This window comes from Pleurodeles waltl, chromosome 8 (assembly GCF_031143425.1).
Source record: "Pleurodeles waltl isolate 20211129_DDA chromosome 8, aPleWal1.hap1.20221129, whole genome shotgun sequence".
Classification (NCBI taxonomy): Eukaryota; Metazoa; Chordata; class Amphibia; order Caudata; family Salamandridae; genus Pleurodeles; species Pleurodeles waltl.
Genome location: NC_090447.1, coordinates 879,015,754 through 879,041,362, shown reverse-complemented (window position 1 = coordinate 879,041,362; position 25,609 = coordinate 879,015,754). Strand labels below are relative to the sequence as shown.

The 25,609-nt window shown below is 41.4% G+C and overlaps 1 protein-coding gene across 6 annotated transcripts in view; it reads right to left on the bottom strand.

The window, feature by feature from the left end:
• DOCK9 (dedicator of cytokinesis 9) overlaps window positions 1-25,609 on the bottom strand; it is a 989,328-nt gene that overhangs the window by 803,151 nt on the left and 160,568 nt on the right. For 4 of the 6 annotated variants that reach the window (XM_069205168.1, XM_069205171.1, XM_069205174.1 and 1 more), the window contains exon 1: window positions 7,907-8,517. The exons of the other annotated variants lie outside the window; for them this stretch is intronic. In XM_069205168.1, coding sequence (XP_069061269.1) covers window positions 7,907-8,065 — 159 coding nt within the window. In that variant the 5' untranslated portion in view covers window positions 8,066-8,517. Of the gene's footprint in view, window positions 1-7,906; window positions 8,518-25,609 lie in introns of those variants that run through there. 6 annotated transcript variants of the gene reach the window in all.

Genomic DNA, 25,609 nt, shown 5'->3' with positions numbered 1-25,609 from the left:
TTGGATTCTATAGAGCCTATTGAGAAAGAAGTCAGGGGCACCTTAGAGCAAGGCTGTCATGAATAGATGTCATGCTACGGAATTTTTCACCCAGTGCCGGTTTTGTGTTAAGGCTGCTCTGGGTATCTGCTTTACTGAGCCATGCTGTGAGGCTTCTAGGTTGCAACAATGCAGTAAAAATACTTTTTTGCTAGTAGAGAAGGAATGCCTAAAAATCGAAATATTATGGCTGGGATTCAAAAAGTCCATACAGCTAATCTGTTAGCACCACATAAGCATACCTAGCAACACCTGGTGATCACGCTCATGAGCAATGCTCCCAACACCGAGTACATGAGCTACAATGATGTAAATTTTGTTTTCCCTGTGCAAATTCATATTCCAAAATATCTGTGAATTTCGTGCAATGGCCATGTAGCATAACCACCAAGTAAGCACACAGAAAATAAAGAAAGGTTTGTGATGGAAAGCAGGGCAGTGGACTTTCAAAACACACAAGCAGTGGTGCTGGAACAATTTTTTGAGTGTGGGGTCCTGCCTTCACAGTTACATCACTGAACTCATAGGGATTGTGAAAAATCCAAGCGTCTCACACAGAACAAGTGTAGCAGATGAATCACCCCCATTAAGCAAGAGGGCAGTTAGGTTGCATTACGTAGCTGGTGGTGCATTTTGGAGCAAGCACAAGGTCGCAAACATATTACGAAAGCATGGTGTGGTAGCGGACTGCTATTTGCAGACTGCACATCCTCCAATGAAATGATCATTAAGACACAGATTTAATAACAGTCATACAACGCGTCGCAGCACTACATTGCGTGAATGGGGGAGAGCTGAACTGCGCCTATTTAATAAGATATGGCAGTGTGCAGCTCTTTCCTCCACTGGTGCAATTGTGATGGCCTAGCACCAACACAGGCACCCTTGCGCCCTGGTGTAACAGTGCCTGTGTTCTAGGCAGGATTGTTTCCTTAGAGGAGTATTCCTCTTTGCATGTGTGCTGCAAAATGCAGAACACATGCAAAGAGGAAGTAACCAAGAGGAAAGAAGATATTTCTCCTAGTTATGCCAGCCTTGGGTAGGTGCAGAAATTTGGTCCAAATCGAGAGGTTTATGGACTTTAGCAAATGTGGGTTTGCGTGAAAATGCATGGCTGAATGCAGGGAAATATGCATGCTCCACTCATGCTATTCCTCCCCGATGCAGTAAAGGATCACTGATGTAAAACTTTAGTAAATATGGCCCTAAATTTACAAAGATAGAGAGTTTCACTATACAGAGCAAAAGCAATGTGTGGAAATCGTGTATGAGTGAATACTGGTAATTTCCTCATCACCAAGTAAAGTGATCCCATTAAAATATTTGTTTCCATAACACTTCAGAAGTCAAGTGCTTCATTTCTGCTTTCCTATATGCTGGTATATTTTCCTTTATTGGTATTTAAATTGTGTTGTTTGTTAGAAAAAACGGTACCCTGCAGCGTTTCCTTTTACACTAGTAACATGGTCACACAGTGCATTTTACAAACGCCTCTCACTTTGCATTCCAAGAAAGAAAACTAAACAGTTATCTGAATGATAAAAGAAAATTATCAGCAAATAGTCAGCAAAGCCTGACATTTGACCGTTTTCTTTAAAAGCAAAGCAAATGTGAGAAGACAAAAACGAAATGTAAAGACATCTTTATTGCTCATTAACTTACCATCAAAACTCCAGCATGGTTACTTTGGGGGTGCTACCACACCCCTACTTCCAGAGCCTACACACACACACAAGCAGCTCAGCCTGGACTATGGAGAGGTGAGTGGAAATGAGAGTTCTACTTGCATCATCTTTCCAGAGTGCTTTTACTTCTCTTTTGGGGCCCAGTTTACAAAGCTATTTGCATGCCAAAGTGACAGAAAAAGTGCTAGGGGCATCACTGAAGAGTGTAAATTCAAGTTTGGGATTAAAAAAGTGACCTTGCACTCCTACACAGATTTGCTCAGGAGTAAAAAAAAAAAAATGCACAAACACCGAGTAATTTCAGTGAGCGATTCTCTTGGGATCCACTGGGCTGTCTGGAAAGGTAGGCATGCACTGGCCATTTAGGTGTATTCGCAAGCCCTTTTCAGATAATTTTCTACCATCACAACGGCTGCAGATTTACTCCTAGTAAGTTCAGTACTAAATTAAATTTTTAGGGTGGGAAAAGGGAAGGAGCATCCGTAAAACTGTTGGGGGTTGGACAGGAAAGGGTTTCTCTTCAAAGCGAATTTCATATTTTACCTATTGACACATAAACAAGCGAAAATTCCGTGACATTTTACCTTTATACATTTTGAACTACATTTTCTACAATTCTGAGTGAGTAAACATTTACACTGGCGAGTTTGGGAAGCTGCAGTAGCAGCAGCTTCCCAGAACTACTCTTGAAATTATTTCTGAATGGCAAGAAAGCTAAATATATACAGCAAATGCAAAGCCACGAGAGTAAATAGTCGACTTTAGTGGACCCTGGGTCATAAAAGTACGAAAGATTGTGTTGCCATTCAGTACCTCGGTTTCTTTCGTTAACCTGAATTAATGGGCAGTATTCTACCACTTATGCTCTACGCTTGTGATTAAACTTTTCTGCATCAGTTTTCAAAATTGTTACAATCTGCATGCATCTAGTTGAAAAGAATGTTAAAAGCTGCCCTTCAGAAAAGTTACCTACTTTTACAAGTTGGAAGTGAAACTGTAACAAATGTATGTTCGCCTTAAAATTCCCTCTGATGAAAAGGCATAAAACAATACTAAAATGTCTTCTTGTGTCACCCCAAAAATTATGCCAATGGCTTATCTCAACATATGACCAGAATACTGCAAGTGGAACCTGGACATGGTATTTGCTAGCTTCTACTTGTTCATCTGTTCGGAGTATTTGACAGATTGGTACTTTTTATGCAAAATGATGAAACTAAGATGAACTGAACTCTGGTGAAGGAAATGTTTTAGCAGTCTCAAATGTTAGTAAATCTGACAGTTGAATAGTCTGTGCAAACTCTGAGTCACAACTGGCCTCAAAAAGTCAGCTTTCCAAGCCTGGCTGGGTACCCAAGAGACGTGGGCCAGTTAAGGGCTATATTTATACCTTTTCTTCAATAATCTTACTCTTTGGGATTTTGTGACCTACTAGGAAATTGGAAAAAAATATTTCTATTCATATATTCCGCATTAATCTTTGTGGCACCTCTGCAAATTCAAACAACGCCTTGAATATAGGTCTGTTATTTGCCAATTTTAACAAGTTCACAGTGGACCAAATTAAGGAGAACATTTTTAGTTCTACTATTACCACTGGCTCTCCTAAAAGGTTATCAGACCTGATTGAGTGGGAAGCCCAATTATGGGAGGGAAGTCAAAGAATGTCATGCCTGCTCTACAAAAAAAGCTTCCATTATTTGGCTTGTGAAATGACAAAAGAAAATGCTGTAACAATATAAATTAACATCACAAAACACAGAGCCACAAATCTAAGAGTATCAGTTGTACAGTGCTGGTGCCTTACTCCACCGCAGTCCAGGAAATGTTACAGCCATCAGTAAACACTATGTTTTATGCGCTACAATAATGTCGGAAATCCAGGTATTCTGAATAGGAGCCATGAACAATAATATGCCTATCAGAGGTTGACAAAGCATTCCCCCATTTTCCCCAGAACTTCTAACCACACGGCTCCTCACTACAGGTCAAATCCTGGTTCTTGGTGATGTTAACCTCTGAATGAACCTTCCAGGTGCCAACCTAACTTTAGGAGTAAGATGCACCATCTTTTTTCGTGATAAAAGCTTTCTTGAGGGTAAGATCCTTCCTAAACATTCCATCCTGCCAACAGGCCCGCAAAACAGAAAGAAAAGGCAGCTGAATGCAAGTATTTAACAAGCGACCATACTGTAACAAGTGAAGAGGATACAATAGCGCATATTATGCAACAAACAGCCCCGGCAAGCGTTTTGAGATAATGAAATTCATTGTGTGTGTGTCTGCATTAATTTTAAAAAGATACATACAAAACGAAAAATCACAGACACTGTGGCTCCACACATCAACTCATGTCCACCTAACATTAATCCAGAATATAAAAAAATCCAACACATATAAACTGAATTAATACTATTCCTACATTTGCTGGAACACTAAATTATGTTGTGTTGACTTCAAAAGGATAAATAAATACTCTACTAACATCTGTGTGTAAAGCCTGTCCCAAGGAGGGAGGGAAATAAATACTCTTAATAGGGGTACTGATGAAATGGCTCAGAGGTACAATGCCACACTCTCTTTCATTGAAGAGTTTGCGCCTTAGAAAGCCTTTACTGAGATAAGGGACCCGATCATAATTCATGGGACTCCTCAGATCTAAAATTAATTTAGGCTAAAATTAGAAGAACAGATATCCTGGTAAAGGGGACCCGCTGGTGCTAAATTATTGGACCTAAAAGAAATACGAAAACAATTTTAAAAAGTTACATTTTTGTGCTTCTCAAGATCAAGTATTCCCTATTCTCCCGCTGAATCCATTATCTGGATTTAATTGCATATCTCTAGGGAATACATAGCCTTTCACCACTTATACCCATTCACCCATATAAAATGTATAAAAGCCAGACTTAAGATGATCACTTTCTGGAGGGAGCAGACAGGCCCACCTTCAAGCGCTCAGTTCAGTAACAGTGAAAGCATATGCCTTTTGCCATCCATTAATCTGACTGTAAGATTTTTTTTAAATGTCATTAACAAAACAAAAAAACTTCTGTTTTTGCAAGGGCGCAATAAAATTAAAAATATGAGTGAGGGGCACAGCTCTACTAAGACAAGACAAGAGCTAGGGCTCTAACTCTGAGGGGAGCTGGCTCATTTGCTTGTGTAAAGCTTTGGGTAACACTCGCAATACCTGAGAAAGACATACTCTGCTCAGGTGTTCCAGTATACAACTAAACTCTGGCTCCACCTCCTGCTTGAGCATCTGCCCCATATGCCTTGTGGCTTCCCTCTCAAACACAACAATGTCCCCAAAATAAAGGCAAAGAAGTGGGCACAACTGCCAAAGTTAAAATGACAAGGTAATGAGGGAACAACATCTCCCTTCTCCCCTCTTCTACGAGTCTTAGAGAACTTTTTAGTGGCCCAAGCGTAATATGATAAACTTAAATAAACTACACAAAACGCATATTATGGGTACACAAGGCTGGTACTAGCCCTATTTTGAATCTCTTGCTGGTATTGTGGATTCCTATCCCCGGGACACCACTGACTACCTGACTCAGAGACCTCATTATTCAGGCAGTTAAAGGGATAGTACTAAATAGAGCCCTTCTGTGGAGAACAATAGTTACTGCCCTGTGTAGATATCCCAAAGGCAAGAAACATGTCAACATCTAAAATACGAATAATTATGCGAATGTGTTTAGCAACAGCTTGTGATTTAAAAACACCTGCAGCAGAGTACCTTATGCGTCCAGCTTGCAGGCAGCAATAAAAATGTCAAGATAACTCTTGTGGTTAGCAATATTGCAGCTAGAGAGAGAGATCAAAGTTTTGTCTAGTGGCAGTTTTGATTTGCCAAGAAGTAGCTCAGACGGTTAATATGCCTGCTGCAAAGGACGTGTACCGTGTAGATCACAGATCTGTATTTTATGTGGATAGTTGAGTGGATTACTTCTTTGTCATCGAGATTATGCTGCTACCGCAGTTCCTAAAATACAACCCTAGTGTAGAAGAGTGACTGTTACGAACTGTCATCAAAGAGCTGAATTCAAACTGCATAAAATAGGTTAGGATGTTATGCCCCCTCCCCCCGGTCTTTCATTATCTATGTGCAATGTTGCAAAAAAGGGTTTGCTTGGGTAGATATAGTTTCTTATTAGTAAAGCTAGCATTCACCAGTGTTTTACAATAAATGAAATGTATGTGCGAGAGTGGCTATGGAGAGATGAGGGCACTTTTGCCCGGTGGTAGTGATGGGATCAGTGGAGAACTGGATTATGCCAAAAATGACTGTCGCACTGGGTGCCACCAGCGTTAAAGCCAGCCCTCACTACAACTGATGGAATGAGCAGTCCCAAATTATACCCAGGCTATAAGGCCTTATCTCGAGTCTAACAGGAGGTCTGAGGCTTTGCCATGTAGGGTCAACCTACCCTGTACTGGAATGAAGGGTAAGAAGGGATTGGGAGGGAGGGGTGCAGAGGAGCAATCTGCTATCACAAGGATGCAGCCATTTTGTTAACATGCTTCACATTCACGAACTCAAACGTGAACTCTAAATATTTGGTTTATTTTCTAATACTGCAAGTGGAAATGTAAAAGGAACAGGAAGTCACAGTGCCCTGCTTGATTTCAAACATTATATATTTGAATCCATGAGCCAAGAAAACATCTCAGTTTTGGGACGACGGAGATTTAAAAATATCCAGTATTTCGTGATCACCAAGGCAGGAAGCACTGAGTGGTGTTGGAATAAACAGGACTGGAATAATTTACACGGCAACAAATGACATCTACATGTGCTTAAACCAAAGCACTGTATCTCAAAAACTCAAGGCCAACTTGTGTCACATAAGAATTAGATATGTTTTTAATATGTAATCACTGAAAGTAACGCTTAGTTACATGGCTAACAGTTTTAGGCAATCATCAGAAATCAAAGTGTACACTGTAGTCCACTTTGCGAGGGCCACGTAGATGTTGAATAAAATAAGAAATAACTGCCCATCGTCTGAAACTGTTTAAATATCACTCTATAAAAAAGTTTTGGGTTATTTTTGTGACAAACAACAGAGTACAAATATTACAGAAAGGAATATCTGAGCATATGCACCTAACGCTACCTAACCGCGACCTTTCTTAAAAACTAATAAACGAAACAAGGTTTTTATTGGCCTCTAGTGTAAGCACACAACAGGATCCATCAAGGCATTAGTGTAGCTAGGCATCGTGGGGGGAGAGAACCGGAGAGACTCCAGCTTTCCTCCCGATCTATCCAGTCCACGGCTAAGTGCTGGCCTGACTGCCCTCTTCCCATAGGCAAGAAACACTAGGTAAACTAAACACCCTTGAAGCTAGAGACCGGATAACAGCACGAATCCCTCTGCAGGGTTTTGAAAAAAGTGCACGCGTATGATTTGGAAATAGCAAAATGAACATCTGGCAACTTTGGGAGGAGGAGGTTCCTGTGTTTCAGCCATTATTATCTTTTATCCATGAACAGTATTTCTCTCTATCCACCAGGAAGAACACAGCATCAAGCACCCAGCAAGGAATGCAGACAGGCCCTGTGGACCAGAGGGGTCCCCGGCCCGCGAGTAGGGATACACCACTGCCCTGAAACCCGGAACACACAACCAGTCACAAAAGCATGTTCCTGAACAACTTAATCAAGAAAAATAAAAAAAAGCCTAACGGTAAACAAAAAGGTAGTGCAATTCGAAAACATAGAGACAAGCACTTAAAGGTTTATTGGAACCATATCTCCTCCACTACTTGACGTCCAGTTTACAAGCCAAGATCAATTTCTCCTGGAGTTAAATCACTCTCTATCGACATTTACGCAGTCGGCACATCAGGGGAAAAAATGACTGTGCTATTGTGCAGAATCTGCATCGCGATGCTGAATAGCTTATATCAAGCAATTTCTCCTGTCAAGGTATTTACAAGTTTACGTAAAACTTAACATTTCACAAGCCCCGGAGAACCTAGGTTTTAACATAATTTACATATTCGTCTGTAAAGCACTCAATAGGATACACAAGCAACGTGCTGATGTGTAATTATTGCTACAACAAGCCAGGTATTACAATTGACTATTTGCACTTGCACTGAGACACGCGCGCACGCACACACACAGTCTCACACCTTATGCCCTAAAAACAACAAGCCTTTACCAGTGCAGAATGGATCAGGGCCGAGTCTTCCTTCACCAGGCCGTGCGCGGTGTATTCCAGGGCATTGCCGTCGCCCTGCTGCTTGCAGATGTGAGCACAGTTCCTCTCAAACACGGTCCGAATGCCTTTGAAGAGGACCACGCTGGTAGTGCAACCCATTCCAGATGTGTGAAAGGCGACATCAGCAGCAGCCCTCGCTGTGTGCCTCACCCAGCAGCAGTCCAAAAATCCTCCCTCGTACCATCTCCACGAGGTGGAATTTGTAATGCATGGCCGACCAAAACGAAAGCAAAATCAATCTCCTTCTGGTGCCCTCCGGTTCAACAAGAAAAGCTCGTTAAAGAAAAACACTGACCAGAAACGCGAAAATGAGATAGAGGTCTGATACTGCCCCTCTTAATTCCTCCCCCACGATCTCTCATCGGCATGCACCATAAACCTAAATGAAATACTGGTAGATAAAAGGTAGGATGCGCTGAACTACACCGTTCGTCCGTATGGTCCTCCTATGCAATGCTGACGCCAGCTCCTGGGGGGACAGATTCTGCTGCACTTGCTGCTGCCAGCCACAGAGCAGCTTCGGCAGCCGCAAGATGCTGCTATCCCAGCATGCCTTGCACGATCTTCGGGCTAACAAAAATGCTCTTTCTTGACTGAAATGTGCAGCTTGATGCTTAAAACGCATGCTACGAAGCGTTAAAGAGAGGTACATAGAGTGTAATGAGTAAACCGCGGCTGCTATGGAAACGCATTACACAGCCCTCGCAAGCTCAGCTCTTGGAAGCACTTCCCTGCGCCGATAAAGGTTTGCTGACAGTCAGACACAGGGGAGCGCAAGATTGACACTACAATCTACTCTCCCTCTTTGGGCTGCCTCTGCGGAGGAAACGGTTGGTAGGTTTTCATCTGCAGGAAAATGACTTTGTTTAATCCTTGGCGTGTGACAATGTCATGCGAGAAAGAACACGGTGGAGTGGTTTTCTAGTTCACATTAGCATACACCTCCTACCACACACGCGAAGGCGCATCTTCGGTGTGCAAGATCTAACACCTTCTGAGGTTTTCTGGTGACTCATGGACCACCAGCGGCACGGCATCTACATATATAGAAATATGAGTGGGAAGGAAGGAATCCCCACAGGGAGACAGCAAACGAAACCCATATTTTCGCCATTAAGGTGCAAAAAAAATGCAGTGTGCTCTCGCAAGGCTGGCCCCACCCAAGAGAGCATTTCGCATGATGAACAACACAGCAAGTGGAATATTCTTGCAGTATTTGCACCGGCGGGCAAGCAGAAAAGAATGGTTGCCCAAGGCTGCAAAATTGGACAGATCATGGCAGCTACCCAATAGTTTTCTAGTGGAGGGTACAAACATTCTGTTTAGCAGATTCAGCTTAAATTTGGAAACCTTCTCCCCATCTAGGGCCTCAAGACTGAAGTGTGAGCTCCCTGGATTTAGCTAGCTTTGACCAGCCAGGCAATCAAGAAGGCACTTTACTTAAGCACGGCCCATTCCTTAAGGCCATTTTAGAGTTTGGGGTTTTGACTCCGGCCCAACCATAATGGAAGTTAATGTAATTAGTTTGCAAAAGGACTCTGCAGAGGTCTCTTTGTGAAATTAACTTAAGTCATACTACGAAGGACTGACACTGACTTCGAAATTTGCAGCGTTTTGGTCTAATGAAGACAAAAATCAAGCAGAAGTTTACAAGATGAAGATGAGAGGTACTCTTAGTGCCAAGAATGTTCATCGGATGGCTCCCACAACCGACACAAGGGATTATGGAATGTACCTATATCACCTCTAGTTAGTCTAAAATTATTTATTGGGTCTTTGGTCAGAAGTTTACAAAAATGCACTCTTGCTGTGACCTCTCTTGACTTGCAAGCCTTTGAATGACATTAGGTAGTATCGACACTTTGCACATTGTTTGTATCTGGTAACTGGGTAGTAATAAAGCCCATTACTGGTGTTTTAACACATGTACCTCACGATCACAATCTCTTGCCACATCCGCTAAATGCCTGCAAATTCCATGTGGTCTCCAGTCTTGGTCATGTGTTTTGTGGCATATTGGTAAGAAGGTCAGTGAAATTGATTTAGCATGCAAACCTTCCCTCTTGCACATCCAAGAAAAATTGTACTGACTGACAAGAGTGTTGAAGTAACTGGCCAAAGCCTATCTGTAACAGTTCTGAGAACTTGTACAGGCTTTTCTTTATACAAAAGACAGACCTTAAGCAAATTCTCAGAGTCATGCTTAAAAGCAACTCAGTTCATAACCTGTATACAATAGATCAATACAAACATGTATGCTGTTACATAGAGTTAGCTGAGAATACACACCAACAAGAAAAACTGCATGAAGTTACACAGAAAGAGAATGAGAGAGGATATCAGAAGGAAAGGGACAAGTACAAGTAAACATGAACATGAATGATAAAAGAGAAGGAGCATGTTTTGCCACAGACAGCAGGCATACGAGGGTCGAAAACCAATATTAAAGGGACATAGTTAGCAAAGACTGGAAATTCACACTCAAGGGAACACAGAAGAAAGCTCAGTGAAGAAATAATTTAATATGTTAAAAGTGGGGCCATTTTGTACCAAATATACAGTGGCAGTAATACACCAGAGCAATTTATTCAGTGAAACAGGGCGCAGCACTGTTTATGAGACATATAATAAGACTTGTGATAAAAAATACACATGCCCAGTAGTCCATATATAAAAAAAAAATTGTTTACAGAGAAGTGGGGGAATGCAAGACTGCATGCCATCAACCCCAAAGTGTCTGAAAGCAACATAAATCTTACTACAAATGACAACTAAGATTTACAAACTGATGTGCATGTCATAGAAGTGATTAGGAAGGTAGTTCTAAACAAAAAAGTCTGACAACAAAGGGTCACACAAAAATGGATGTTTGAGACCGACCGTAAAGGAGAAAAACTACTGGTGTAAAATTGTCTGGGGACAAAAGGTCAAAGAAAACCAGGATATGGGGCTACAGTGCTGAAAGTGGCTCAGTAAAGTTACATGGAGTCACAAATCAAATTCAATTAAACCAGAAGAGGGACCAAGGGGAACATAGCAGTGTGGAGGAAAACTATTGAAACCAAGCAGAGAAAAGAGTAGGCTTTGGATTCAGCTATTAGAATAGTGGTGGAAAATAACCAGGGAGATTTCTTGAGAAATGGAAAAGTGAATATTAGTTTTGCAGTAAAGTGAGATTACATATAAGGAAGGACAGCCATTAGAGGACAGTGCCACAGTATTAGAGGTTCTTGTTCTACCACGGTGGGATATGTATATCCAGGGAGGCTTGGTAAGCAAAAATCTGAATGAGTGTTACATCAGAAACTAAAGGTAAAATGAGATGGAGGAGAAAAAAAAGAATCTGGCTTAAATGAATAAACTGCTAAATACAAAGAAGAAATGAAAATAAAGAGATAAAGAGAAACACTGGGAACACAGTGTTGCCGATTTCGGTGTTTCAATAAGCAGGGGTTTAGAAGTTGTGCAAAAGGTACTTTAACTTCTGCAAGCCAGTCAACAGTAGAGTGGACTTGGCTAGAAATACCACTCATTATAAACAAACATTCATAACCACCTACGTGCAACAAACTGGGTAGCCCACTACTCTAAGGGTGCTATGGGCCAAAAAGAGTGCTGCGGGTCAAATCTGTTGTATTTAGCACAATACAAAGGTTACAAAAAGGGCGATTTAAAAGTCTTTGGGGAAACAGTTACTGCAAATTCTTTCTGCGTCTCCAAAATTAATTTCTGACAAAATAAACTATCAGAAACAATATGAAACCACCCTCAACATTTGCTCCAGCCATGACCCCAAAACTCTGAACGTGAGGAAGACTTTTTTCACAGTAAATACTATCTCAAGTAGGTAATCAAAATCTAACATGGACAAAAAACAATACAGACCGTATTCCACTGAAGATCATCAGGACCAAATCTGATATTTTAGAAGCATTCTTGGTCGCTCTAATCAATGCATCCCTCTTGGAAGGAATGTTCCATGACTCATTAAATAACAGCCAAATAACACAATTAAAAAAAAAAAGCAAATAACTTTAGACCCTTATCTTCATGCTAATTAGCAACTAATGTCTAACCTTCCATGGTTAGGAACAGTGATGGCTGCTGCGCAGTCAACAGAGTAACTACTTTGAAAAAAAATAAACATCTACTCTCACAACCTCTGCAATCCAGATTTCGCACAGGACACAACCGAGATATCCACATTGAAAGTGCTAGATTGTGTTCGTCACATGGTGGGCATTTTGTCTACTCATTCTATTGGACCTATTGTCAGCTTTTGATCCAGTGGATCACAGAAGGCTAATATACATTCTGAGGCTAATATACATTCTGGAATATCTCTTGGACTTCCAAGGTTTTGTCCATTTTCTGTTGACTTTCTTTTTAAAGAGCTTCAAGTGAGGAGGCCAGGGAATTACTCCTCTAGAGAGACCAAGATGGAGTGTGAGGTTTCCCAAAGTCCTACCCTCACATTTATTTAAATTTTTCATTTTATATCTTGAGCTTATTACCCTATGGTCAGAGATACTGAAGTATGGTCCATATATTTTACATTCCATCACAGTAACTTAATTATGACACAGTATGTCTCCGGTACTGCCTTAGTTCAATGTACTGGCATTTCAGTGCCAGGTGTAAAACTACTGCATCGGTTTTATAAGATTGGTGCATGGGGAAGAAGTTACACATAGCCTCCTTTTAAAAATGCTTTCGTTCTTGGGCAGATGCAGTGCTGCATATTAGTATAAGCATGGTACACTGATCCTTTTACATGCTATTCAATCATGCAGTTGAGCAGACATTTTCAGCAGAACCTTTGGGCGGACAGCACGAACAGACAGCAGTGCATCTGCCACGGAGACACAATGATTTGCAACAGGTGACCATAGCACAAGTGAACTTCTTTCCTAAGTCCACCCTGGAACAATCAGCTTTTCCTGGTTGTCATGCCCCGCCCCCAGGCTGCTTTCTTCATTGCCAGTGTTGTGTTCCTCCCACCTGTTTAGCGCGTCGTGCTAGCTTACTTCCCGGTCACTACCAATGACCTTCTCCCTTTCCTGAAGGCGGACAGCAAATTTCAGGAAGTACACCCTTATGTTTCGGAACAGTTATTTTCTCCACTGAAATGCAATTCTGCACAAGCCAGAAGATCCTCACAAGCCAGAAGATCCCAGTGTCCGTCCCCTTCCAGTCACAAAGCAGCAAAGAAGAGTATTTAAATTGTTGAAAATGAAATAACTACATTAACCTCTGAACACAGTTCCAGAGTGGCATTCTACTCATCATAAAGCATTTAAATACCTCGTCAGGGGTACTACACACTACATAATTCATAAATCAAATGACAATAAAGCACAATAATTTTGCACTTTGAGTTGTGAAAAGGAGGTTTATAAAGTTTTTAGTAACTCATATAGAAAAGGTACAGAATAGACAGGGGCAGTTTAACATTCTGCGATATACACAAAATAGGTTCACATAGGGTGCAGCAATAAGCATCTCTCTCAGACACACCTTGAAACAAGCACTGGCAAAACCAATAAATCTCGTCTATGAGAGAGCTACAACAGCATAGTTGTGCAACATGGCTCAAAGTAGGAACAAAAAGCACTGTGACGTGGCCAGCACCATTGGGGAAGAAGAAAGAAAATGAGATGTGCGGAAAGAAGCGACATGGAAAATAAAAATAAATTTGGGGAAGAAGAAAAAATGAGAGGTTGGAGGGGAAAAAGCAACATGGATAACGGGGTGGTGGGAGGGGAAAAAGCAACACGGGAAGAAGCAACATAGGGGATGAAGAAATAAACTCCTATCTCAATAATAGTGCGAGCAGGTGAAGGACACTAATATAAATTAATTAATCAGTACTTGTTTCAAGCTCCAAAGGGGAAAAAAAAAAAGAGGACATGAAGCACATACACTGGTCAATTAGGAGGCAGCAAATAAGAGTGACATTGAAGCCAACAAATGGTAATCCCGGGCACGCTCCAAGCCTCTTTTACTAAACAAAATATTTCGGAAACAAGAGTGCATGCGCTGTGCCAGGCCAGAGCTACACAACAGGCTGCAGCTGTGTCAGCTTTCCTCACACACAAATGCGGGGTATGGCAGCAGCAGTACAAAGCAGCACTTGCTTAATACAGGACAGGCAAAATCAGTGCAACATTCCCCACACAATAACACACACACACACACACACACACAACCTACACACATAGTACGCTTAGTTCCTAGAGAAGGCAGTCAGCATGGGTAGTGTGAGATGTGGGATCCTGCCCTTGGTATGTCCTTTGGCTACGTGCGAATCACACAAAGGTGTGGTTTGCACAATTTGTTATCAGGGCAATGTTATCGAACTGTGCGCTGTCCTGGCTATATCCCTTAATGCTGCTTTTCCCTTTGTGTGACACCAAGGGTTTGAATGAAAGGTCAATTCTGGTCTTATGATTCCATACGTTAAACATGTATGTGTAGTTCCTTTTTGTTAAAACCACAGCGATGCATTTTTTGCCCTTAAGTTTCTGCTTTGCAGCGAGGCTGCTGGATCGGTCCCACAATCAATGTCAACTCCTCCCTACATAATCAAAGCCTCCTGCAGACTCCAGCCACGCCGCTGCAAAGCAGGGGTCAGTCTGAAGATCAAACACCGATAAGGTGATGGAAGGAATGCTTCCAAATAGTTAAGCACTAGTAGTAACTCGGACAGCATAGCAGTCCATCGTTTTTCAACCACTGTGCCACTCTATTCAGTGGCCTGTCTTATGCAAATCAGAACAGAACCTGCCCCTCCTGGGAGCTGCGCTTTAACGTGTTCCTAAGTAGCAGTCTCAAACAGGTGTGGCAGAATCAATGAATTCATCAATGACAACTTTTTTTCTACTAATCCTGCTTCCTGCACCGAGTTCACTAAACAAAGAGCTATATACTGGATGGATTTCAGTGGGATTTATTTCATATCAGATCGCGCACTGTTCAGAAAAAAATGAATAAAAAGGGCCATTCACCCTCCCGCTGACTTCGAATATGAGAGATTTGTGAAAAGCAACAAGAAGGGGGTATTTATGGAGTTATCTAGAGACCGAGAAAGCATACAACGTGTCATCTCTGCTGGAGGATTTATCTATGCATTCATTCATCTCAGCAATCATTTGTCTGCAGGAGCAATGAATTCACAGTACACAAGCTCAGGGCAGGGGAATGTGGCAAGAGGAGGATATTTATTGCTTGAAACCACTGAATAACTTTCAGGGACAGAGAATATCGGTGCAATTTTTTCTAGGGTGCACTTGTATTTTTCTCTGACTTCTTTGAGGAGAAAGTAAACTGTCTCTTTGTCAACTAAGGAAGCTTTCAGCTTATACCCGCAGCAGATACACAAATACAACTACTAATCACTACGCATGACACCTTCAGCAGGTCCAGCCCTTTGAGTCAAAAGGACTTGCCTCTCCAGGTACATTCCAAACGTGAGGGACCAGTCTGTTAGGCTATATTGCACAGTACTGTTTGCACTGGTTTCCTGGGAAGGTATCCCTTGACTCACCCTTTGAGAACTTGGCCTGAGCAGCAAGAAGACACTCTACAGGAAAGATGTGTGAGATGCGCCTGTCACACCTCACGCAGAAGTACAGTTACCAAATATAACTTTAAGGCTCACACAAAGCTTAGTAAAAAAAAAATAGTTCTTTAATTAAGCCCAAAAATAGAATTAAAATTGGATCAGGAGATCAGGCATTCTGGGCTCTTAGAGCATTTGGGTGATGTGAGCCCCTCACACTCGTCTGTCCAATGTAACTGCACCTGCTGCACTAATGAAAGCTGCAGCCCTGAGTTGCAGGCTATCTCCTCTGCCTCTTTCACACCTTCCCCACCGATATCTGTCCGTCACTCCAATCTTAAAACAGACTTTCGGTCCCTTTCAGAAAAAATGAGCTCCCACATGATATGAGCCACCATGCCTCTTTTGTAAAGTAAAACAATCATAATTATGGTGCAGTGGGACCCTCAATCTACTGGACCCCAGTGTCCCTACACCTGCTTCACTAATGAGAGCTACTGCCTCTGGAAACAAGCAGTCTCCTTTACCCCTTGTTAAAACATAGACCTGCATATTGCCCCCTCCACGATTCTGTCATCTCAGGCCTAATTGAAAGTGTCTAATCAGCTTCAATTTTACCCTCTCTTGAAGAAATTGGTCTAAGGCCAAAAACAACAGTGGTAAAGCAAAGTTCTGGGCCCTAGTGCAAGAAAGGATAGTAAAACAGCCATAACTGGGATCTCACCTCCCTGGGCCCCAGTTCCACTGCACCTGCAGCACCAGTGATATATACTGCGCTGCCCACTCCACTGGACCGACCATCACTGGTAGACTGGCGCCTCAAAGCAAGTTGCCCGTTTCGTTCTGTAAAGGCCAAGAAGTCCCATATGTTGGCCCTCCTCTTGCTTGAAACTTGTTCACAGAAAAGCAAAAGTGACCAGGTCCCCAATGACAGCAAGGAAAATGGCTTCCCAATCACCTTTTCGTTTGTAACACAGCCATAATTGGGGCGTAGTCCACTTTCACATCACTGCCCCAGTGCCACTGCACCTTCTGCACTAATACTACTGATGGTCCATTAAATAAATGAACCTGCATATCTTGCCACCTTCCTCAGGGCATTTCTCTGAGGGGGGAAAAAAATAGTCCCCACATAGCACACCCCTTTATGTGGGCCATCTGCTACCTGAAAGGAGTGCAATTGGTTAATCACCAAATGTAAAGACTGGCTAGCAGCAAGCATAGGATTTAGGTTTTGCAGTCACTTGAACATTCATGGTGACAAATATATATTATTTTTGAGAAGTAATATAAGGGTGCTGAGTTTTAGAATTTGCCCCTTTAATGGACTTATAAAAACGTCTGTACAAGATACTCTCTTGCTATGTATCAATATGTATTTTTGAAAGCATTTGTTTTTATCTTAAACACTAAATTATTTTGTGGAAGTCTATCTTATACTGTGTGTAATACAATTATAAAACAATAACATACATATCCACTGTGTTTTTGTCACAGGCTGGGACCTCATAGCACTATAAATACACAAGTCACTTTTCCGAACTGCACCATCCAGGATTCAATTCTGTCACTCTCTGGTCTCACAGCTGCAGTGATCGCATTAACCAACTGAGGTTTCATAGCCTAAATGAGTGCATATCTCACTAATTAGTTTCATTTTCATTTATTGTTCATTTAAGCTGCAAGCATTATTTTATATATAGTTGCCTGAAGGTGAAAAAAATAAATAAACTTTAGCCATGTCTGTGACTCCGCCACTATTGTGCTCGAGATCACGGATGTAATATTTTTTGGACTTGTTTATTTAAGGCAACTATTCCTTAATTATTAATGTAGACATTGAGGTGCCTCTGCCTGAGAATGTGGGGGGTGGTGGTGGTTCTAAACAACAGATGCACTTCAAAAGCTTAAAGTAAATGAAAACAGCCTGGAACCGCGAAGAATAAACTCGCGTTTAAAAGAATAAATTGCTTAGTGAACCATCTGCACCGCCCTAGACCCCACCAACCCTAATCCTGGAACTCAGCCATAGACTACAAGGAGGACAAGCACCACGGATGAATACCTCTGATTTAAGCTCTCCCAGTTCCGCATACTGCATAGAACTTAGGTGAAATGTTGCAGAGTCCTGGGTGGGCTAATACATCTCATATCACCGAGTGATTTTCACTGGCCACCACCAGCACAAAAATGATTCTGAGCAATACATTTAGACTACACCTACCAAAGAGAATGCCTACAGTAGTGCTGGGCGCCATGCAGAATGGGGTCCAATTATTTGAAATGCTAAATGAGGGGGGAAACTTGTCTTTCGCCTCCTTGCAACATCTGCCACTCTTAAGAACAGGAGTGTGTAAAATCAATGTACAATAAACAAATTAGTAAATTATTGATACTTTACCAACTGTTCAGTGGCAACCGCTTTACTTTTTAAACTGCAGAAAGCGGGTCCCAAGTTACTGAGAGCTCAAAAAAGGCAGAAGGTTATCTGTCACTAAGTACAGTGGATATGGACCAGAGATTTCAGAGAGACCAAAACGTAGAAAGTGAAATACATAAAATCCTAGCAAAAAGCTAAGGACACGCATCAGATAGAACCTAAAAAATGAAAAATGAAGCATGCATATCAGGAGAACTCACCACTCTATGTGTGGGCACATAAAGTCAAAACACACAAAGCTATATGGGATAAACTCCCAAGGCTTGCTGACTGTGTCACACATGACACGGGGCCATTTGACAGCCACCCAAGAATAACTGCTTAAATAGAATTTAAAGCATTGAAGATACCAAATAAAATACAGTGCATTAGTAGAGATGTCAACTATTACCTTCAAACTAAGAAAATTACCCCTTCCTTGTAATGGTTCTTGTAATCACCACAGTTTTTCTGGGGATATGCCACACTTTATGATGCAGGAGAATGCTCCGCAGTATTAAACAGCTCCTACCAGTTCCTGACTTCAAATAAGTCATCCAAGCTCAGATGTACCAAGATAGGGCTATGGCAACTATTTACTAGTTTTATTAGTAACTATTTACTAGTTGCATACCCTAAACTTCACCAGCCTCCCTTTAAAAACAGTCGTTTGCTCACTGGTTTCAATTTCCTGAATAGCCCTCGACGGAAGCAAGGAACATTTTCAGACTTTAGGACATTATGCATAAGGCTTTATGCTAAGAAACCACAAACTACCACAATCACAAGCTTCAGATCTCTGAGGAATGACAACTGAGAAGCACTGATACCTGATGTTGTCTAACCTTTAGTTAGATGTTATAATGTAATTTAGACTATAGACTAAGTTCATATAGAAACGATATTGAATTCTTCATGATTAGTAAATGATTTATGAGTTTAAAATTATGTGCAAAAGTGAGAGAAATGCAATTCTCTGTTTACTTAATAAAATGCAGTGTCAAAGCTTTCCTGTTTGAAATGAAATGCATTACTCATGTTAATGAAATATTACTAATCCTGAATTAACAAGTTTGAATACTACGTTAGCTACTACAACATATTGATTAAATGCATTAATATAATTTCCTTGCGTTAGCATAAGTGAGGCCTTTTGAAGCTTGTAATTTGTGACTGTGTTAGAAATGCTGATTCATTTTCTAACATGAACTTTCTCTTAGGTTATCTTCTCATTAGAAGCTTAGCTAGTTTGCAAGCGAATGTAGTGTAGTGTCCTTGTCGGAAGAACATTGTGGAACATAGACTGGTATTGTATACAATAGTTTCAAACGTGCGTGGAGTCACACAGATGGAAGATGTTCCCATTACAGACTTTGGAAAAAATTGGACTGTTACATGTGGTGATCGACTACTATTGAATTATGCATATTCAACATGACATGAACTGCTATCTTTACCGAATCAGGATGCTTTGGGAATTCTAAAATATTGATGGGCATTTGAACTGGAGCAGTTCTGAGCACTGCCCCCAGTTCCTAGCAGCTTGCAGAGAGCTCCTGATGCTTGCAGACGTCTTGCTGATCCCGAGGCTTCACTGAAGAAGATTCCCTGAATGCTGTGTCCCTTGGAGAGTTATCTTCCTCTCTGCCATTAGCTTTGAAATGCCCTTTTTAGACTTAGAAATCCTTTTATTTTCCCCTTCAGATTTCTCTTGACCAAGTTTCTGATATGCTGACGCTTTCCCTTCTTATTTTTTTGCATAACTTAGTTAGTGACCTGCAGTCAAAGATTACATTTTTCCAAATTACTTTTGCCTTTTTATGCCTTTTGTATTTTGCCCGCACATGTTTCTCCTCACACATATATTTCCCTGATTTGGTTAAATGTAGGGTTGATCTTTGCCCAGCCAAAGATTATTGACTCTCCTAATTTGAACTGACTGATGATTATTAACTTTGAGTAATGTATCATCTCTGTAACTCAGAAGGTCTTGATGATATGCGTTATTCTTCTTGAATGCTTAGTTTTATTAATGTTAATGTTAGTTTGCCTATATCTATTTCGATGCCTTGGGCAATCCTTGGTGATTATGTATCTTTACAATTTGGTTTTCCCATTGTCTACATGAATTTGAGCTTGTGTTTGAAACAGAGTTTCACTTTATTTCCTGATTTGAGTTTTCCTTTCATGGCCACATTCGTCATGGTTTTTAAATTGTTTGAAGTGGAATTGAAATTCTATTGATGGTTCTACCACACAACTTACTAGGTCCAAAGATTCATTCACCTCGAAGAGCACAGATTCCTGCGAAGGATGAAAACGCTACAACATATCCCTCTCAAAACACCAGCCATCCAGAAATCAAAAGAACTGAAGAAATCATTCCCCAGAAGTACTCCATTTTTACTGACAGCAATAAAACCCCTTCCTCTGAAAAATTTAAAAAGTGAACTGCAAATGCCATTAATTCATCGCCATACCCGCACCTTGACCTCACAAATCAGTGGAAAATGGGTTTCCCCACCAGGGGGCTCTGTAAAGGCACACACCGTTTAAATATGCATGTAATGATCTGACCCAAACAATTATTTGCCTTAAAGATTTGTACCCAGTCAATATCTTTAACATGATCAGATTTTATACTTTTTACAACTAGGTTTAATAATCACCATCCTTTTTGTACTGATTCAGTCTTCAGAACTGTTATATGTACCTTAAATGAAGCAAAATTGAAATGATGTTAAGTGAACTTTCTGTAACTTTGTGATTACTGGAAAATTACTCTTTTGCAGTGCACTATATTATCCTTGGGTCTTGCCCATGATAAACAAACAGGCAAAAACAAATAGTAACAAAATATAGCTCTCCTGTCTGCATAAGTGCACAGAAAAGAGATTCTACATGGCACAAAAGGTCTTATTCTCTGCATTCCAACCAGAAGCTTTTTAGCAAGAGATTTCAAAGCAAGATCAGAGAACATGCCAAGGCACTGTCCTTAAACCACCCACTTTTTAGTTCCAGAGATGCCAAACAACTGTTAGATTACGACTGTACCCCACATGGAGTGTCCTTGTAAATGTCACTTTGTCAAAGTAATGCTAAAAAATTGTCGACAGGAGGTCCAACAATGCAATCTCGTTTTATTTATCCCTGCAGCCTTTACAGCAACTAGAAAATGCTAGAAGTGAAATTAGATGGTAAAACTGATTGATATCAGAACCAGAGCTTCTAGAACGTGATGTGTTAAATTATGTGACAAGCGCATTCACGCAGCTTCGGTTTGCTGCATGTAACTTTATGACTAGATTTATGGTATTTGTACAGGAGGTAAGATGGTGTAGCGTGGCTTGTGGGGGAACTAGGACAGAAAAGGGAGTACAAGGTTTTATGACAGCTTGCCTGGACCACTTTAATGTGTGTCTTATGGGACTATCACATTTAACTTTAGTTGTTTGCATAGCGAACCCCAGAAAGGACAAACGCCCATATCCAAGAAAACTAACTTCTTCAGCTCCATAGACTATATATGGATTCATAGTATTTTGTAGCACTTGGAAGTAACCACAAAATAATGCACAGAAAAAAAAACATCCACGAAAAATACATTTTGTATGGAAAATACTGCCTGGAAGCCTGAGAGCAGGCTTCTTCTCCTAGTAGCTCCAGACCTACCGGCAGCTCTCCAACAATCTACAAGTAGGTCTGCAGAGGATGGCCCAGCCTTCTCATTGAGAAGCTTCTGGTAGGTTGAATTAATATACGTATCCAAAAAATGCAAAGTGTGAATTTACACTAAAAATACGTGTGTTTTTTCAGAACTCAGACTGATATTTGGAGAAAAATGGATTTCCAAAATATATTAAAAGCTGATAGAGAGGCAAAAACATGCAATATTACTAATATCATTAACTTGGTGCCAGGGCCACTGTAGATACAGCTGTCATGTATTACTAACATAGAGGCATTCCAAACTGAAAACATTTTACATTAATGCCAGCCTTATGTGCAGAGATGGTCACTGCCAGTATTCATGAATCGGGTGGCCACTATTGTATTCTTTTTTTTAACGTGGTCACTACTACATTAATAACATTAGTGGCCTGGGACGATTTTCATTGATCATAAGTAACTCTTATTACTGAACAGGTCGGAGACTCTTGCCTTAGAGAAACACCACATTTAATAAAACAGTTTTCTTTGTCTAGATGGAACAAAGTAGATACAATACCACAGAACGTCCACTCAGATCAAAAGGAATGCAAATCTCATTTTGTGCTGTTTTGCACAGGTTAAAAGAATCGACGGTGGAGCCCTGTCACCAACACAGTTAAATGTGCCAGTGGAGAACCTCTGTAGGCAAATACTCAAGTGTAAGTTATCATACGCTTTTAGGAGCATTTCTTATGGAAATGAGGAGACTTCTGTTTTCATAGGCTAATTTTCCATCACAGGTCACATAACGAGGAAAGGGCTCCAACATCCCTGAGGGTAGTCTATAATTTGCCCTCAACAATGGGGAATGGAATGGTTGGATGCTTAATCAGTTTGTATCCGAGACATCCCTACGGCATTCTTTGAACAAGAGCACCCACTTAGTGAGAAATTAGATTAGGCTGGGAGTGCCTGTGATTCCTTCCTCTCTCCCACCCTCACGATTCTGGGGCCACTGGTAGGCTTCCTACAGAGTGGCCTCATAGGCTTAGGGACAGGTTGCTCCATCCACGTGACTAGGGTGCCATTTCCAGCAGAAGAAAGGGACTATGGGTTTGCTAGGTCTGGAAGCCATTGAGCGCCTATTGCTCTCTGGTGTAACAAACAGGCAGTGTTTCCTCCTGTAAGAAAGGGAGGGAGCAAGGATGCAACCCCATTCTGGAGGAGAAAAACATAAGGAATGCTCACAAGAAAGTGAATTGGCCTCAGCAGCTAACGAAGGGCACAACTCACAGAATAATTATGTAAGCAATAACAACACTTTGCAGGCAGGATACATGGGGATCTGTGGGTGAGCAGACTTCCTGTAGTGTTATATTGAACCAAAGATCCCCTAATATAAGAACGGTAGGGCACAGCTACAACTCTGATCTGCTTATGGACCACTGCAAAAATAATGAAATGCATCAGGCTTGTGATAGTGCTACTGGCAATAGGAAGTTTAGGAGTGGGGTAGGCCTGGGTGCCCTGGGTCCAAATTTCAATAGTTAAAGAGTAATGATGTCTCCAGAACTCTTGAGGATATTTCCTGGGCACTTTGAAGGATTCCTACCCAAGCCATGGCAGGGTGCCAAGGGGATTCCAGTGCAAACTGGATTAACTATGTTGGTAATGGCTAGAGGTCCTGGATATGGCAGGCTTCAGCACAAAGAGACAGGTCCAGAACCACAGAGGAGATGCAAGCTGGGGTGCCCTGGCACAGCTGTCACACAAAATACCTGAAACAGTGGTGTTGCAATGAATACATCTTCTGCTCTTAACATACTTCTTGCCACTTTATTATCACAATTATCTGGGGTGTCAACAATGCAGGGATTGACAAACAAGTGATCGTCTACTTAGGCACAGCCAGGATCAGAGCAGAAGAGCGTACCACTTACCTCTGGGGCCCCTACAACAAAAAGGATCCCAGGGGACACCGGCAGTCAAGCAATCATAAGATCTGAGGCAAAATATACCTTCATTGTGCTGAGTGACAAACAGACTTCGGGCAGTGAGGCCAAGCAGCCACCAGGAGATCAGGAAGAAACAAAGCAGGTCAATGTTAGCACATGTGCAAACTGGGGGTAGGCAAATATCAATGTGAGCAATGCAGAGTACAGCAGTAAAACCAAGGAAACAGGTTCAGGGGGATAAGGTGAGGCAGATCTACCTTAGGCATGTGGGGGTCAGAAAATTATTTTGTCAAAACCTGGGAAACAGAGTGCAAACAACCCATCTAAGATTAAAGCAAATGTCTGGAAGGCTGGCTGGTTATATTGAGGTATTTTCAATGACCAGGGCCAAGAGGGAGGAGGTTGAATCTAAGCTTAGTAAAGACAACAAATACAACAGATGCACAATTTAAATTTGACGACAGACCAAGTGGTCAATGGGCTGTGTGAGAGAAACTGGGAAGGAGGGTTGTCAATTTCCTTTCTTAAAGGCCCTAGTACTCTGGATTGATAAATGCTGCGGTTAGACAATAGCTGGGGGTTCGACCAAGGGTAGCCTCTTGTGCTCTTAGTCCATGGGAGCAGTAAGGCTCTGTCCAATAGCATTTTTCTGCCCTAGTTTCTTCGGCTCTTATCGTTGCAGGAAAAACCAGTTTCTCCAAGCAATCTTTTAGGACTGGTGAGGAAACTCTGGCAGAAGAGGCAGGTTTTAGTGAGTGGCAGTTAAAAAACATAGGAAGATAATCTTCAGCCTGCTTCAAGCACTAGGCAAGCCCTCACGTGTTGTGATGCATCTCAGATTAACTTTGTTGTTTTGTAGTAGTAACATTTATCATTGAAAACTGTGTACAGATTGTAGCACATTCACTTAGATGGCATGTAGCATGCAGGGTACAGCAGACCAAGAGATTGCAAAGAAAAAATGTTAGGTATCACCACCTTCAGCAGGTTGGGCATTGGATGTCTATGCTGGTCAGAACTTTGCACAACAGTGAAGAAGCGCCGGGTTGGGAGGGGCTTGAGGCCCCAGGTATAGTAATCCTCAGTCTTGTGGGTAACGACTACTCTGGGCTACTCGCAACTTCTGGCAGAATTGTTGCAGAATTTTTGTGGCTGGACAAAATATTCTAAAAACATACTTTACATGGTGCCACATGACTTCAATAAGGAACAGGGGTGCGGGTATTTGAGTTAGGACCATGATTGAGGCAGTTAGGACCATTAAACCTGAAATGTCATCCCTTTGTGCCAATGCAGGATGGTTACAACACACTTCTCATGAGCTGATTAGACTAGATGTTTTATTAGAATGGGGTACATTTATCTGAGCTGGGAATAGACACATCGTGGGCTTTCACTTCAGCTTTCTTGGGAGGGGTAAAGGGCGAAGAACCTTGATGCCATGGCTTCCCTAACAGCAGGAAGAAGTAAGCAAATGAGAAATCACTACAAAAAATAGTTTGAGAGTACTAAACTTAGGACGGCACTGAGGTTGTCACTGGACATTCATTCTGTGTCAATGTCGCCCGGGGTGGTAGAGGGGTGGGGAGTTGGTGGATTGTGGTTAAAAGACTCATTTTAGCTGTGTAGGGCTTGGAGCTTTAACCACTGATCTCATTGCTACAATTAGGATCTCTCAGTCTTGTGGATTAGAGTAGGGGGAAAAGGGGCCCAGGACAGACCGTGTTCTGAAATTGTTCTTGAATGATGCAGGTTCTTTCCTCTGCATATCAAGTTTGAACGGAAACGTGGAGCGAGACCAGTGTTGTGAAACTAAAGGATAACCTCTTTTGTCTAAGCTGACCACCCTGTAAGTAAAACAGTTTTTGACTGTTTAGTATAAGTGTGTGCTTTTTTTCTCATGCTTAATATGATGTACAAACTTCATCAATATGTTTTGTTGTATGGACTTGATGTGCATAGTATGAATAGAATAGGTTGGTTGCATTTTGAATAAATACAATCAGTAGCTAAACCACAATGGTTTAAGACTGCATTGTCATTGATGTAATTCAGTA